Source organism: Salvelinus alpinus, chromosome 35 (genome assembly GCF_045679555.1).
Source record: "Salvelinus alpinus chromosome 35, SLU_Salpinus.1, whole genome shotgun sequence".
NCBI classification, from domain to species: Eukaryota; Metazoa; Chordata; class Actinopteri; order Salmoniformes; family Salmonidae; genus Salvelinus; species Salvelinus alpinus.
In genome coordinates, this window is record NC_092120.1 from 20,886,370 (window position 1) to 20,901,123 (window position 14,754).

At 42.9% G+C, this 14,754-nt stretch overlaps 1 protein-coding gene across 31 annotated transcripts in view; it reads right to left on the reverse strand.

The window, feature by feature from the left end:
- plecb (plectin b) overlaps positions 1–14,754 on the reverse strand; it is a 188,968-nt gene that overhangs the window by 44,760 nt on the left and 129,454 nt on the right. For 13 of the 31 annotated variants that reach the window (XM_071383193.1, XM_071383191.1, XM_071383201.1 and 10 more), the window contains 3 exons: positions 7,350–7,411; positions 1,267–1,281; positions 244–333 (listed from right to left, as the gene is read on the reverse strand). In XM_071383193.1, coding sequence (XP_071239294.1) covers positions 244–333; positions 1,267–1,281; positions 7,350–7,411 — 167 coding nt within the window. Of the gene's footprint in view, positions 1–243; positions 334–1,266; positions 1,282–7,349; positions 7,412–11,017; positions 11,639–14,754 lie in introns of those variants that run through there. The other 18 variants (XM_071383192.1, XM_071383196.1, XM_071383194.1 and 15 more) reach the window with 6 other exon arrangements.

A 14,754-nucleotide genomic window follows, 5' to 3' on the forward strand; every position in this document is an offset into this window, starting at 1 on the left:
TTTCGAGCTACTGTCTTGTTAGGTTGTGCTATGACTTGAAAGTCTAGCAAATGTTTTGCTTCAGGGATGGTATCCCGGGTTTGGACTAGGTAGGTATAAATAAGGGCTACACTTTTGTTTCTTAGGGTCAGGACTTGGTTCAGATTGGGGGGGGGGGGTTTGGATCGAGGTCCGTTGCAATCAGAAGTCAGGATCAGAGGTACAGGTCAGTCCATTCGCCAATCAGAAGTCCTTAGTACTCACCAGCGTCTCCCCGGAGAGGACCTCCAGGAGGGAGATCAGGTTGTGTCCATCTCTCAGGTCTTCATACAGATCCGTCACCTGACTCTGTGACTGTGGAACAGAAAGAGAAGGTTTGTCATCGCAATGTCTTTTCTTTGTGCAACACCCAAGACAAAAATACCTACAAGCCGTGCATTGTATTTACGTAATAACATTTTAATATTCCGGATCTGGTTATGAGTTTGATTCGATAGGGCACCTAGACATGGGGCGTCATCCTCTTACAGTCAACCTTGGAAAGAATAACCAATCATTCCTGTATAAAATGACACAAGATGTTCGAGCTCCTCTCAATCGGTCTACACAGCTCATGCTACAAGCCTGCAGGGCTCTCGCTCCACCAGTACATCTGTACAAAGGACAGGAATGCATGGCTGCGGGCAACCAATCAGCCCGTGTTGGACACTCAAGACACCTGCTAAGTGGCAGCTGCCAGATCTCCCGAGAGATGATGGATGGAAGTCAGGGAGTCTCAATAAAAAAAATAACAGTCAAAAAACTACGAAATAAACAGTACGAATATAGGCAAACGGATACTTGCAAATGAAAACAGATAGTGCAGTGAGTCTTGGGACTGGGCGCATGCTATAATCAATTCCAGTAAGAAAGATGAACTGTCATAGAGAGCAGAAGTGGGTGAAAGCGTAGGGAGAGTAGGGAACGACTGAAACTGAAGGAGGACTACATGCCTCAAGTATGTACGTGTCTGTGCAACACATAGTCCTAACACGTGAGGTCTGTGCGCGTAACCTGGACAAAATTGACGTAAACGCATGACTTACGTGACCAAGCCCTAGTTACACGCACAGATCTCGAGTTAGGGTTCGGCTCACAGTCCACAAGGCATTCTGTGTGACGGCCTCAGTGTAACTCCTCATACTTTCACAGTGATGGCATAGGTGTGGGGAGTGGATAGTGAGATACATGCTCATCAGAATGTGTCCCACATACAGTGCCCTCCTGCTGGGGCTTGCAGGCACCTACCTCTGCTTTCCCATGCTGGACGGAGGAGAACGCGTGGGTGAGGGATGAGATGGAGAGAACAAGGAAATAAGAGAGGGAGAATGACAGAAAGAGGAAGAGAATATGATCATGAGTCACGTTCTGTTTAAAGGTCCCCAAAGCACACACATCCCTGGGTCGCTCGTCTTTCCAGTTCGCCGCAGCTGGCCGACTGGAACGAGCTGCAACAAACACTCAAACTGGGCAGTTTTATCTCAATCTCTTCATTCAAAGGCTCAATCGTGGACACTCTCACTGACAGTTGTGGCTGCTTTGCGTGATGTATTGTTGTCTCTACCTTCTTACCCTTTGTGCTGTTGTCGGTGACCAATAAAGTTTGTACCCTGTTTTGGGCTGCTACCATGTTGTGTTGCTACCATGTTGTTGTCATGTTGTGTTGCTACCATGCTATGTTGTCATGTGTTGCTGCCATGCTATGTTGTCGTCTTAGGTCTCTATGTAGTGCTGTGTAGTCTTTCTTGTCATGATGTGCGTTTTGTCCTATATTTTTATAAAATCTTTATAAAATCTTTAATCCCAGCCCCCGTCCTCGCAGGAGGCCTTTTGCCTTTTGGTAGGCCGTCATTGTGAATAAGAATTTGTTCTTAACTGACTTGACTAGTTAAATAAAGGTTAAATCAATTTAAAAAAAGAAATGAGCCTGAGATTATATAAAATGATTAAAAAGGATGAAAGAAGAAAATGAAAAAAGTTAGATGAATGTGAATAAAAGAGAATGGTAAAAAAAGTTTCAAATATTAGTGCTTTAATCACATGGTTAATATTGGGAGATTGCAAGTAATGTTCGATCTTGTGAAAAACAGGTACTGTCCTCGCACAGGTATGTACGCAAGTCTCGCCCCTGCAAGTTGTAACACTCACTACCTTGATTTATTACTGGCATCAATGGTAAGTACTTATGTAATACTGTGTGTTATAAGTAGTTATATAACCCTGTGTGTGAACACAGTAACTCACTCCTGCCCACCTGTGGCGTACACACTCCATCCGTGGAGGTTTGAAATGCAGTGGGGGTTGATGGCCACTAGGGACCACTGTTTACACATTAATCACGTAAGATTGTCCAACTTCAACTAAGAGTCTCCAACTTCAACAATATTATACAAGTTGTATGTCTGGAACTGATGGGACAAGATCGCGTAAAATTCAAGTGTTTTTCTTCAGAACTGATGGGACAAGATCATATAACATTCAAGTGATTTTCTTCAGTTCAACTGCTTGGGGCAACAATACGACAGTTATGACTATAGGCCAAATTACCTCAAAATCAGTCAATATCCAACTTACATTTGAAGGCATTCTACAGTTCCAGAATTATTGTTGAAAAAAGTATTGTTGTCTATCAACAATGACAAGCCACCGGGATCTGACAATCTGGATTGAAAATTACTGAGGATAATAGCGCACGATATTGCCACACCTATTAGCCACATCTTCAATTTAAGCCTACTAGAAAGTGTGTGCCCTCAGGCCTGGAGGGAAGCTAAAGTCATTCCGTTACCTAAGAATAGTAAAGCCCCCTTTACTGGCTCAAATAGCTGACCAATCAGCCTGTTACCAACCCTTAGTAAACTTCTAGAAAAAATTGTGTTTGACCAGATACAATGCTATTTAACAGTAAACAAATTGATAACAGACTTTCAGTACGCATATAGGGAAGGACACTCAACAAGCACGGCACTGACACAAATGACTGATGATTAGCTGAACGAAATTGATGATAAAATGATTGTGTGGGTGGTCTTGTTAGACTTCAGTGCAGCTTTTGACATTATTGATCATAGTCTGCTGCTGGAAAAACTTGTGTGCTATGGCTTTACACCGCCTGCTATAATGTGGATAAATCCTTACTTGTCTAACAGAACACAGAGGGTGTTCTTTAATGGAAGCCTCTCAAACATAATCCAGGTAGAAGCAGGAATTCCCCAGGGTAGCTGTTTAGGCCCCTTGCTTTTTTCAATCTTTACTAATGACAGGCTTTGAGTAAGGCCAGTGTGTCTATGTATGCGGATGACTCAACACTATACATGTCAGCTACTACAGCAACTGAAATGACTGAAACACTTAACAAAGAGCTGCAGTTAGTTTCGGAATGGGTAGCAAGGAATAAGTTGGTCCTAAATATTTCCAAAACTAAAAGCATTGTATTTGGGACAAATCATTCACTAAAACCTAAACTTCAACTACATCTCGTAATGAACAATGTGGAAATTGAGCAAGTTGAGGTGACTAAACTGCTTGGAGTAACCCTGGAACGTAAACTGTCATGGTCAAAACATATTGATACAACAGTAGCTAAGATGGGGAGAAGTCTGTCCATAATAAAGCATTGCTCTGCCTTCTTAACAACACTATCAACCAGGCAGGTCATACAGGCCCTGGTTTTGTCACATCTGGACTACTGTTCAGTCGTATGGTCAGGTGCCACAGAGGGACTTGGGAAAATTGCAGTTGGCTCAGAACAGGGCAGCACGGCTGGCCCTTAAAAGTACACAGAGAGATGGCATTAATGACATGCATGTCAATCTCTCGTGTTCAAAGTGGAAGAGAGATTTACTTCCTCATTACTTGTTTTTGTAAGAGGTGTTGACAAGCCGAAGGTACCGAGCTGTCTGTTTAAAATACTAGCACACAGCTCGGACACCCATGCATACCCCACAAGACATGCCACCAGAGGTCTCTTCCCGGTCCCCAAGTCCAGAACATACTATGGGAGGCGGACAGTACTACATAGAGCCATGGCTACATGGAACTCTATTCCACATCAGGTAACTGATGCAAGCAGTAGAATCAGATGTAAAAATCTGGTAAAAATACACCTTAAGGAACAGCGGGGACTGTGAAGTAACACAAACATAGGCGCAGACACATGCATACAAACACATGATAACATTCGCACTATTCACACACGTACACATGGATTTTGCTTTGTAGATATGTGGTAGTGGAGTATGGGCCTGGGGGCACACAGAGTGTTGTGAATTCTGTAATTAATATATTGTAATGTTTTTAAAATTGTATAACTGCCTTAATTTTTTTGCCTTGGCAGCAGCTAATGGGGCTCCATAATAAATACAAATACAGCATAATTGTAGTTGGTGTGAAATGCTTCACTCTCATTGGTTCCTCTATGGTAGCTACAACAGTCTCTCTCTGCTATCCTGTAGAATATGTTCAAACCCTGTCTGTCATCAAAACACAATAGCCCACGTTGAAGAAGCTCAGATTGAGTCAACGTGATCAGGTGGTGTCATGGTACAAATTGTGCACTGCAGACATGGGCTCATTGTGAGTACATCAAGGTTAAAACCATTAGGCCCGTCGACACAGAACCTGACAACACCTCATCCGCCACGTCGCTTTCCCGTTACAAAACACCCTTTAGGTGATGCGTCCTTCAGTTAACTTAGGGTTACCTGTGTTATTATAAATGTTGAACGCCTATAAAATAAAATAAATCACACACGTCATTAAATAAGAAAATAGTGATACTGTCTGGTCTGTAGACTTCATTAAAAGTGAATGGGGCATTACATCTACAGAACGATGTAAACTACAGTGGATTACCTTTTACATGACACGGCAAAATAATGGTTGAGAAACCCTCCATTCTGTCTTCCGACCCTTGTTGACACACAACAAGATTTCTGCTCGAGTTATTCCAAATCCCTTTACAACCCCTCACGGCCCACCCCGAGACGTGCCCACTGGAAACGCATGAACAACATTCGTTCAACGTCAGTTTACCATCACACGGGCAGACTAACACTTTCGTTCTACCGCAAAATGCTATATTTAAAAAATCTCCTGCATGATGTTTCGGATTATGTTTTTCAAGCCTTGCTTGGGTCGCCATTTCATTTTAATGACTCGGCTAGTTTTGTAACAATGCATTGCATAGCACATACTGTGTATGGTATGAAACGGTTTCTAAGAGGACTGTTCTGTCTAAAATAGCTCTTAATTAAACATTTGTCTCCTTCATGTCAATACATATCCTCCTTAATTTAAACTTTTTACATTTTTTAAAAGGAAAAAATGTACAGTCGTCCCAGTCCGTCGAACATTAAACGAGATGCAAATCTTGTCATATAGGCCTACCAATCTGTCATAATGGTAGTGGGAAGACAAGAGACACAGATTGATTCCTCTGATAGTACCTGTAAGGAGCACTTAAGGACCTTGCCTAGCAAAGAGCTAAGGGCAGGCAGGCAGTCAGCCACCCAGAACCAGCAGTCTGTGTAGCACATGTGCTACTGTTGGCCCAGCTAGCAGCCACCGGGCCTTGGGCCCAGAACAGAATGTGGTGCTTCAGAGGCAAAGAGCAAAACATATCCAGATGTCTGGGACTCACATAAAACACTTGACGAAAAAGACTGCTCGCTTGTGTGTTATATCAGGAACAGAGTATGTTAGCACCGCGTGGTTTGCAGCCCTAAGGGACGGGGCAGTGGTGAGGGAGGTGAAAAGAGAAGGGTGACAACAGCACAATTGACAAACTCACTCAGTCAAAGAGAGACTGGTCTTCGGGTAAACCTTCCTTCAAAACACCAAGCTAGAAACCAAACACTCATGATTTCCAGCAACCTTTCTGTGTGTGTGTGTGTGTGTGTGTGTGTGTGTGTGTGTATGACCAATACATGTCACTTTCAATGAAGCCCTCCCAAAGGGGTTGGTCTGTCTGACTGTATTGATGTAGTATGTTGAGGTGGTGTTAAAAAAACAACCACTTGATGGTTTGATATCTGTCTGGTGGGGGATCAAAACTCGCTGTCATAATATTGTGTTGTCATGGATACTACCCAGCATGGGATCATGACTTTAACAGCACCTGCATGTTCAGCATGGCTGGACCAGAATGGACCCCAGCTCCACTCATAGTAATGCAGGTTAAATCAGACGGTCACATCTCATCTACTAACATACCCAACACAGATATCCCCTACACCAAAATAATTATTGTAAACATAAAAGGTGATAACATAGTTTCTGTATCAGAGGAAGACTATCTGGGTCTTTGTTCATAAAGTGTCCCAGAGTAGAAGTGCTGATCTGGGATCAGGTCACCCCATGACAATTCACTAGAATGTCAAAGGTAAAACTGATCCTAGACCAGCACGCCTACTCTGAGACGCTTTATGAATGTGGGCCCTGGTGTTTGTTAAGATTCGTCCACGTTTTAAATGTGAGAAACGGAACTACACATCTAAAACGCAGCAATAAAGTATCTGGCCGGTGTCGCTACGATTCACGCCAAAGATTCTAGCCTACTCCTGTCATTAGTGGCGAAATGACTTCGGAAGCTAAAGATCCATTTTTTTTGCCGGGGGGCTAAATTGCAACCGTCAGAAAACACACGGCTCAGCCTCCATGTGGTTGGTTGGCCAATTATGAGGTATGATTTACTTAGGAAATATCTGCCATTTGCCACTCGTACACATCACTTCTGGACCAGTTGTGATCCAACTCACCATAAATCCTACTTTGACAACTGCTGCGGTTGTTCTGCAAGTAACCACTTCAGGCATTTTCATTCGTTTTATGATACTTGACTGATATTTGATGAAGGGGCGGCAGGTAGCCTAGTGGTTAGAGCGCTGGGCCAGTAACCGAAAGGTTGCTAGATCGAATCCCCGAGCTGACAAGGTAAAAATCTGTCGTTCTGCCCCAGAACTGTTCTAACCCACTGTTCCTAGGCCATCATTGTAAATAAGAATTTGATCTTAACTGACTTGCCTAGTTAAATAAAGGTTAAAAAATAAATAAAAAAAGGATAATAACACAGGAATAGTGATTTTGAAAATGTTGTACGAGTCATTGTGAGAACTCCAGTAAACCTCAGAAACAACATTTAAACAAATCTATTGAAATCAAACTGATGTGGGTTAAAAAATAAGTCGGTGTGTGTGCGTGCATGTGATTGTCTTTGTGTATAAACTATTGACACCAGTGACGAGTGCATTAAAGTAAGCAAGACAGGGAGAGTGAGTCAGGTACTGAGTTATTGAGCACATAAAAACTACTCTGGTAGTGTGTGACCATACCTTCATCAAGTGTTTGTTCACCCATTTTGTGAAGGTCTTTTTCTGTACTCGATCCCGTTCATCTGCAAGACACAAAGAGCAAACGTCAGACATGGTTAAAAAATATATATATATATTTGATACACCCTCTGAGTACATACAGTAATATTGATGTATTTTTTAACGGGGGTTGAGAAAACTCAGTCTAGATTAAAACATGTCGCAGGGTATTAGGGACAAGGAGAAGATCAAAGGATTTAAAATACATTTAACATGAACAACGGGAGCTGAAAAATAACAAATATCCCAGATGCCGCCATCGTTTTGTACCTCCCCGAGACAAAGAGAAGTCATTGGATGGGATTAGTCTTGCCCGGTGAGACATGATGCCAGAGCGTCTGGACTAAACACGTCTGACTCACGAGAAATCATCATAGCACAGTCGGTGTCTAGATATACACCACCATCGTCTAGTTGTGTCTGCAAATGCTTTTCACTATGGTATGACTACAGGCAGGGCCTGAGGCTTAGTGGAAGGATTACACTGTGTACAGGTGTTCAGCATCTCTATAGGCGACATACTGTAACGGACACTGTTTTGCACGTTGAACCGGACAAGATACGGTAGCTCTCAGAGAGGAAGACAACGATGCCTTAACGGGCAGATAATCCCATCTAGCAGATAGATACGGTTTCAGCCTCACCATACTGAGTGGAATTGACACACCCTCAGTCAAATACCTGGACACACCCCACTACCCTGGGGTACTGGAAAACATACCGCAGAGAGCAGACACAGACGTACCAACTGTAGACACAGACCCTCCCCAACCAACAGGCATATCACCAACTGTTATTCATCATGCCAGACCAATTCACTGAAAGAGGGGTTAAATAACAGATACACAAATAAAATAAACAAAGAATTCCCATTGAGATATAGTATTTGTTATATCACAGGAGATAGTACTGATGGCCAATCCAATAGCAATTCCAATAGGTCTCTTTATAAAGTCATACGCCGCATTGAAGATAACACTAGAGTTATTAGACTGAAGACTCATTATCCAGATAAAAGACATGGGTGTCCATATGAATAATAGTTCATTAACAAACTGCATTTAAGGTTCTTCATCAAAGCCTACCGTACAGCTAAAGGGAAAACACCACCCCAAAATCGACATTATGTGAAAACGGCGCGTTTCTATGTTTTGTAGTAAATAAAGATAGAGGAAGATAAAATGTTTCCAATGACATCATCAACCAATTAGTAGACAATTAGTAGGCAATGCCTAATCACACGATAGAAATCACACGATGCACACCAATGATGTCATTGGAAACACTTACCTTCCTCACAAAAAAAATCATTTAAATGGCCATTTTCACATATGTTGATGTTGGGGTGGTGCTGGAGATTATGAATACGAAGTTGCATTTTTGGGGGGAATTTTCCCTTAAGAGTGGTAATATGTAACTTTTTGGCCGACCCAACCAAGTCACATAGAATTGCGAGTTATACAACTCTCATTCTACCTGAAAGCAAGTCTAAGAAACTGTATTTCTATGCTTCCCATTCTTAAGTGTTGCTTTTGAGTCTTTAATTTTTGGTTTCGTACACCAGCTTCAAACAGCTGAAACAACAATATGCATGGTTATGGTAAATACGTTTCACAGCGGTTTAGATGGTACAATGATTCTCTGCACTAAACTAGCTTATTTCGTCACATAAAGTGAAATTAGGCGAACTATTAAGAGTTTTAGCAACCAGGAAATGGCAGAGCGATTTCTGCATAGTGCAACGCCCTGCCGAACCAAAGTACAACGTTGAAGGCAGTGCTGATTCACTGCGACCACAAAATGAACCCGCAGGCTACGTTTTAGTATTTTAAGGTGCGCCAGGTTGCTATTGTGTTATGGAAACACGTTGCCGTGGCAACCATAGGGTGTGTGTGCCTGGAGACTGACGCAACTTTGACCTCTGTCATTCTCTGTCGTTCATCAATAAAGCGACAATGCGAGGGCAATCCTGATTGGTTGATTGCTGGCATAAAAACAAATCAAATTTAGGACGTTTTGCAAAGGTCCCATAATCCTGGACAAAAATCCTGCACCTTGACCTGTGGTCATTCAACTAATGTAAATTCAAAATATCTGTGTTAGTCCAGCAGCAGTGTCCAGCTTGCAACCAGCACACACACCGCCGCAGTCATGACTCAGGCTAAGACAAACTATTTAAACTCCATTGTATACTGCCAAAGACAAACACAGTGATCACAAAGGTAAAAGGGGCGAAGGGTCCTACCTCCTTTACTCTGAGCCATCTCCTTGATCCACTGCAGGACAAAGGATCGTTTCAACCCATCGTAAAAAGTGGCAAACTAATAGGTCCTCCTGAGTGAGTCACTCTCAGCACTTGATACATAATTGACCATTAACCAATTTGCATATGACTAGTACTCTACTGTTCTATGAAATAACCAGAAGTGAATGAGCAAGTAAGGAAATGTCATTCAGTAAGAAAAAAGGTACACCCAAACGTGCCTCAGCCCAGCTTAAACGGAAAAGGGAGTCGGGTGCTCGACTGAGGGACTTGAAATTCCCAAAAAACTATCTTTACCCCAGGACATTTCAATGGGTGACTATCCAGAACAATAAAGAAAACAAAAAATATATACATTTACGGGACACAAACGGGAGCCTGTTTTGTACATAAATATTTCAGATCTATGCAGAAACAGAGTGCTCCTTTCTCCTTTTTCGCCTGGATAGTCAACCGTTGACGTGTCCTGGGTTAATAAGGAATGTTTTTTGGTCCATTCTATACGAGTTTGATCAACAATGTATAGGCCTGCTGAGATTTCATCCCCTCCATTTCTCCCCCACATTTTGTGAATGGGTTCGCTGACCACTAGGGTGGGATGCGTTAGATTAGTGGGAGTGTCCACTCCTGGTCACAATGTGGACCACTGGAGAGACAGAAAACATTACAGAAAAAAAACGTCCTTTTAAATCTAAACGTATCCTCAGAATTGACACTTAAGAGAAGGGGAAACCCCATAGACGATGATTAGAGAAAGCTCAAACTGTAATTGAGAGTGCACTAAAAAGGGGCCTGAGGGCACACAGTCTGGTGTGAAATCGGTGAATGTTTTGTAATGTTTCTAAAATTGTATGACCGGCCTTCATTTTGCTGGACCCCAGGAAGAGTATGGGGATCCATAATAAATACAAAAAAAATACAATAAAAGGCTCACAGTGGAAGCCACAAGTCCTCTTTCAATTTAAATTGACACGGACAGTTGGTATGTATCTTAGCATCATGAAGGGGCTCATTATTTCACAGACTAGCCAATCAGGCACCGACTTGAACCTCTGAAGAGACTTGTCTGTGCAGGGATATGAAAATGGTCCAAACCTGTAACTACAGCAGTAAAACTTTTCCTTTCACAGGAACAAAAAAAAAAAAAAACAGCATTTTAACCCTCTCCCTTGCGCAAACATGAACCATAGTATCAGAGGCAAACTTTTCATATGAACCTATTTGACACAGAAAGTCTAGGTGTCTATGACACACACTGTCTAAGTGAACACTGTCATACTCGTACCTATAGAACCAAACTTTTCATGTACTGTTAATTAACGTCTATGACACATAGCCTCCTAGGTGAATGCTGTCGTACTGGTACCTTTCCTGCCGTCCGTAGACTTGAGCATCCCCTGGTAGTAGCTTTCGTCTGAGGGCACCCTGTCCCTTCCATCCCTGCCACCACTGTTATCTGTCGATAAGTTCCTGTATCGCTGTTGCTGACCGCTCATGATGCCACTCAACTCCGAATGAATGAATCAAACGTGCCCTCTAACGCGCTCTATGTGACCGCTTTGTCACCACACGGTTTCTGTCGGTGGCTATAACGTTTCTCTCTCCTGCTCTTTTTCCTCTTAAAAATTCCTCAGTCCCCCTTTCACTCATGCAGTCGCGTTGCTAAGATCCAGTCTGCGCTTTCGATCTAGCCTACGATTTGTTCCTCTCTCGCTCTATCGCCGTATGAGCTCTTCTTTTCTTTCCTTCCCGTTACGTTTTTTCTTCCTCTCCTCCTTTCGCAATAAGTTATGCCTGTGGGGTACTGTGTCTGGGCCTGTCCTTGTGCTGATCTGTACACTATGATACCTGCCTGCGTGTTTGGAGGACATTGTGGTGGGTAAGGCTCGGCCACACCCCTTCCTCTGCCCCGTCATATTGGTGTGGCTGGTGTGAGCAGGAAGGGGAGCAGGGAGAGAGAGTGAGTGATCGGACGAGGTGTGGTGGCCAGCAGGCCCGTTGTGCCATAAAATACACCACCTGTATACACTTTTACTCGTCATCTTACCTTCGTTTACACAACAGTACAGTACGCAGCCTGAATCATTCTACTTCGTTACGATGGCTGTATAAGCAATAACGAAGAATGGCACCGGAATAATTAACGCAATATTGTTTTCCGGTTTGATATATTATTTCATATTATTTTAGAACACTGTTCAATGTCTCCATCGATTTCTAATTACTCTTTAACACACACACACACCAATATGAATCATTGCCTACTCATGGCATTCCTGAGAGAGCTGTGGGTGTTACTCGGTGTGATGAGGAAGAGGGGGAGGCTGAAGGAAGGGCTACTTTGGCACCCACACACACAGAGAGATCAGCCATGACCCAACCCTCAACAAGACTATACAGTACCAGCTATACTCTCATCTAAGGACATGTAGATTCTCGAACTAGACAAGTTGTGAAGGAGTACTTATTCCTTCTGCTATGCTGAAGGCCTGACAGTGTGTGTGTGTGTGTGTGTGTGTGTGTGTGTGTGTGCGCGTGCGTGCGTGTTTTGTTTGTCCCTTTAACTACAACAGCATGAACACTCATGTACGCTCACAGACCTGATTTCCTCAAACTCTACACTCACCTGTTAAGACTTTACAGAAACAATTCAGCACAACTCCACTCCAACCAGCTAGCATCCTTACTCCAGCGATTATGATGATGAGTCCTTTATCAGCCTCTAACCCAGAGAGACGACCATTCAGATAACTGATCGGACACTATATCAGTGAGGACATCAGTGCGGACTTGTTTTGGTGTCTCATTCCCTCCTAATAACACGGGAAGACGCAAAATACACTGAAGACAGACCCAGGGAAGAACAGGGGGGGTATACTGCAAAGTAGGATCAAGGAGTTAGCCAGCTTACTTTGATGGACAAAGTAAGCTGGCTTCATTAAATAAGCTTGACTTAAATATGCATTTTTGATTATTGAATCAATTAGAGTAAACCATACCCCTTTCAAGATCTTTCAAATATTTTTATTTTACTTCTATGACAATATTTAACTCACTCCTTGAATCTGCTTTGTAGTATACCCTTGAGGGTTCCTAGTCCTGTATATTTTGGGGCTTCACTAAGGTCCCTTCATTGTGGTCTAACCCCCTATGAGAACTGTAGTGTGCTGACACCCAAACCAATGCCACAGGGTGTGACCAACAGGCCCTGGTAAATCCTAGCCCTCTAGGAGGTATGCATCTCATTTCCACACTCTGTCTGACATCACATTAGGAAGGATGTAAAAAAAAAAAAAAAAAAACTTTTCTTTCCAATGTGAGGTTATTAAGGCCTCTTGTTTGAACACGAAGCAGTTGATTTGTCCGGATGTGTGTGTTTGTTTTATTCAAACACTAAGTTCACAAAATTAGCAAGTTGTGGAGAGGCACACCTTAAATAATAGCTTAGTGTACTTCCACACGTCTAGGCAAGAACAGGAATTAAGGAGGGCAAGCCAATACCATAATACTGTACAGTCCAAGACACAGAAGGGAAGAGAACAGTAATAACAACACGCTCATAATCGCACATTCGACAGTGCTGGAGGCTAAACATAAAAACACGGAGGACTCATATGATCACCTCTCACAGGGGAGTTTGGATGGTGTAGCATGTGAAATAAAGGATTCATATATGATGTCATTGATTTATATGTGCTTAGCAGAGAAAAAAGAAGAAGGAACCCGCACACTGCTCTTACATTTACATTACATTTAAGTCATTTAGCAGACGCTCTTATCCAGAGCGACTTACAAATTGGTGCATTCACCTTATGATATCCAGTGGAACAACCACTTTACAATAGTGCATCTAACTCTTTTAAGGGGGGGGGGGGGGGTTAGAAGGATTACTTTATCCTATCCTAGGTATTCCTTAAAGAGGTGGGGTTTCAGGTGTCTCCGGAAGGTGGTGATTGACTCCGCTGACCTGGCGTCGTGAGGGAGTTTGTTCCACCATTGGGGTGCCAGAGCAGCGAACAGTTTTGACTGGGCTGAGCGGGAACTGTACTTCCTCAGAGGTAGGGAGGCGAGCAGGCCAGAGGTGGATGAACGCAGTGCCCTTGTTTGGGTGTAGGGCCTGATCAGAGCCTGAAGGTACGGAGGTGCCGTTCCCCTCACAGCTCCGTAGGCAAGCACCATGGTCTTGTAGCGGATGCGAGCTTCAACTGGAAGCCAGTGGAGAGAGCGGAGGAGCGGGGTGACGTGAGAGAACTTGGGAAAGTTGAACACCAGACGGGCTGCGGCGTTCTGGATGAGTTGTAGGGGTTTAATGGCACAGGCAGGGAGCCCAGCCAACAGCGAGTTGCAGTAATCCAGACGGGAGATGACAAGTGCCTGGATTAGGACCTGCGCCGCTTCCTGCGTGAGGCAGGGTCGTACTCTGCTCTTGATAGTATCGCTGATCTTTAAATAAGCTTTACGTATCGGCCTCACGGCCTTTGTAAAAGGTTTTGTGCGTTTAAAAAAAAAATTGCGCCCAAAGGTAGACCTAGCCCCACCCACATCCGTTCGATGCATCGAATAGCGTTGGAGGCGAAGGAAAAACAAATAAGTGCCACCTAATATAACAATATGCATTTCTTAAATATTTGAATAAAGTGTGTACATAAAACGTATTAAACACGTCTTTAAAACCACAATGAGGACATCGACCTACCGAGCAAGTTTTCATGAATCATCGGGTACGTCGCAAGAAAAACATCAGAGTAATCTGTAATAGGGGCATAATTCATGTTCACATTTACAACGTAACATACAAAGGCATTTCATCATTAAGTCCTTTAGGAAATAATGTCTGGAGGGTGAAAATCCAAAAACATTCCATTTTACTCAGAGTATTATTTATATCACCTCCCCTGTCTGATATCATAACCTTCTCTATGCCACAAAATCTAAAAAGGTAGACATGTCATGTTTTAGGTCATTAAAATGTACTGCGACTGGATAATTTATCCCTGTCGTTTCTCCTGATTGAACTGTTATGTTCACTGATTCTCTGTTTGAGAGAATGGGTGGTGAAAATGGGTGGTGAAGCAATTAATAATGTCATTTATGTGGATCCGT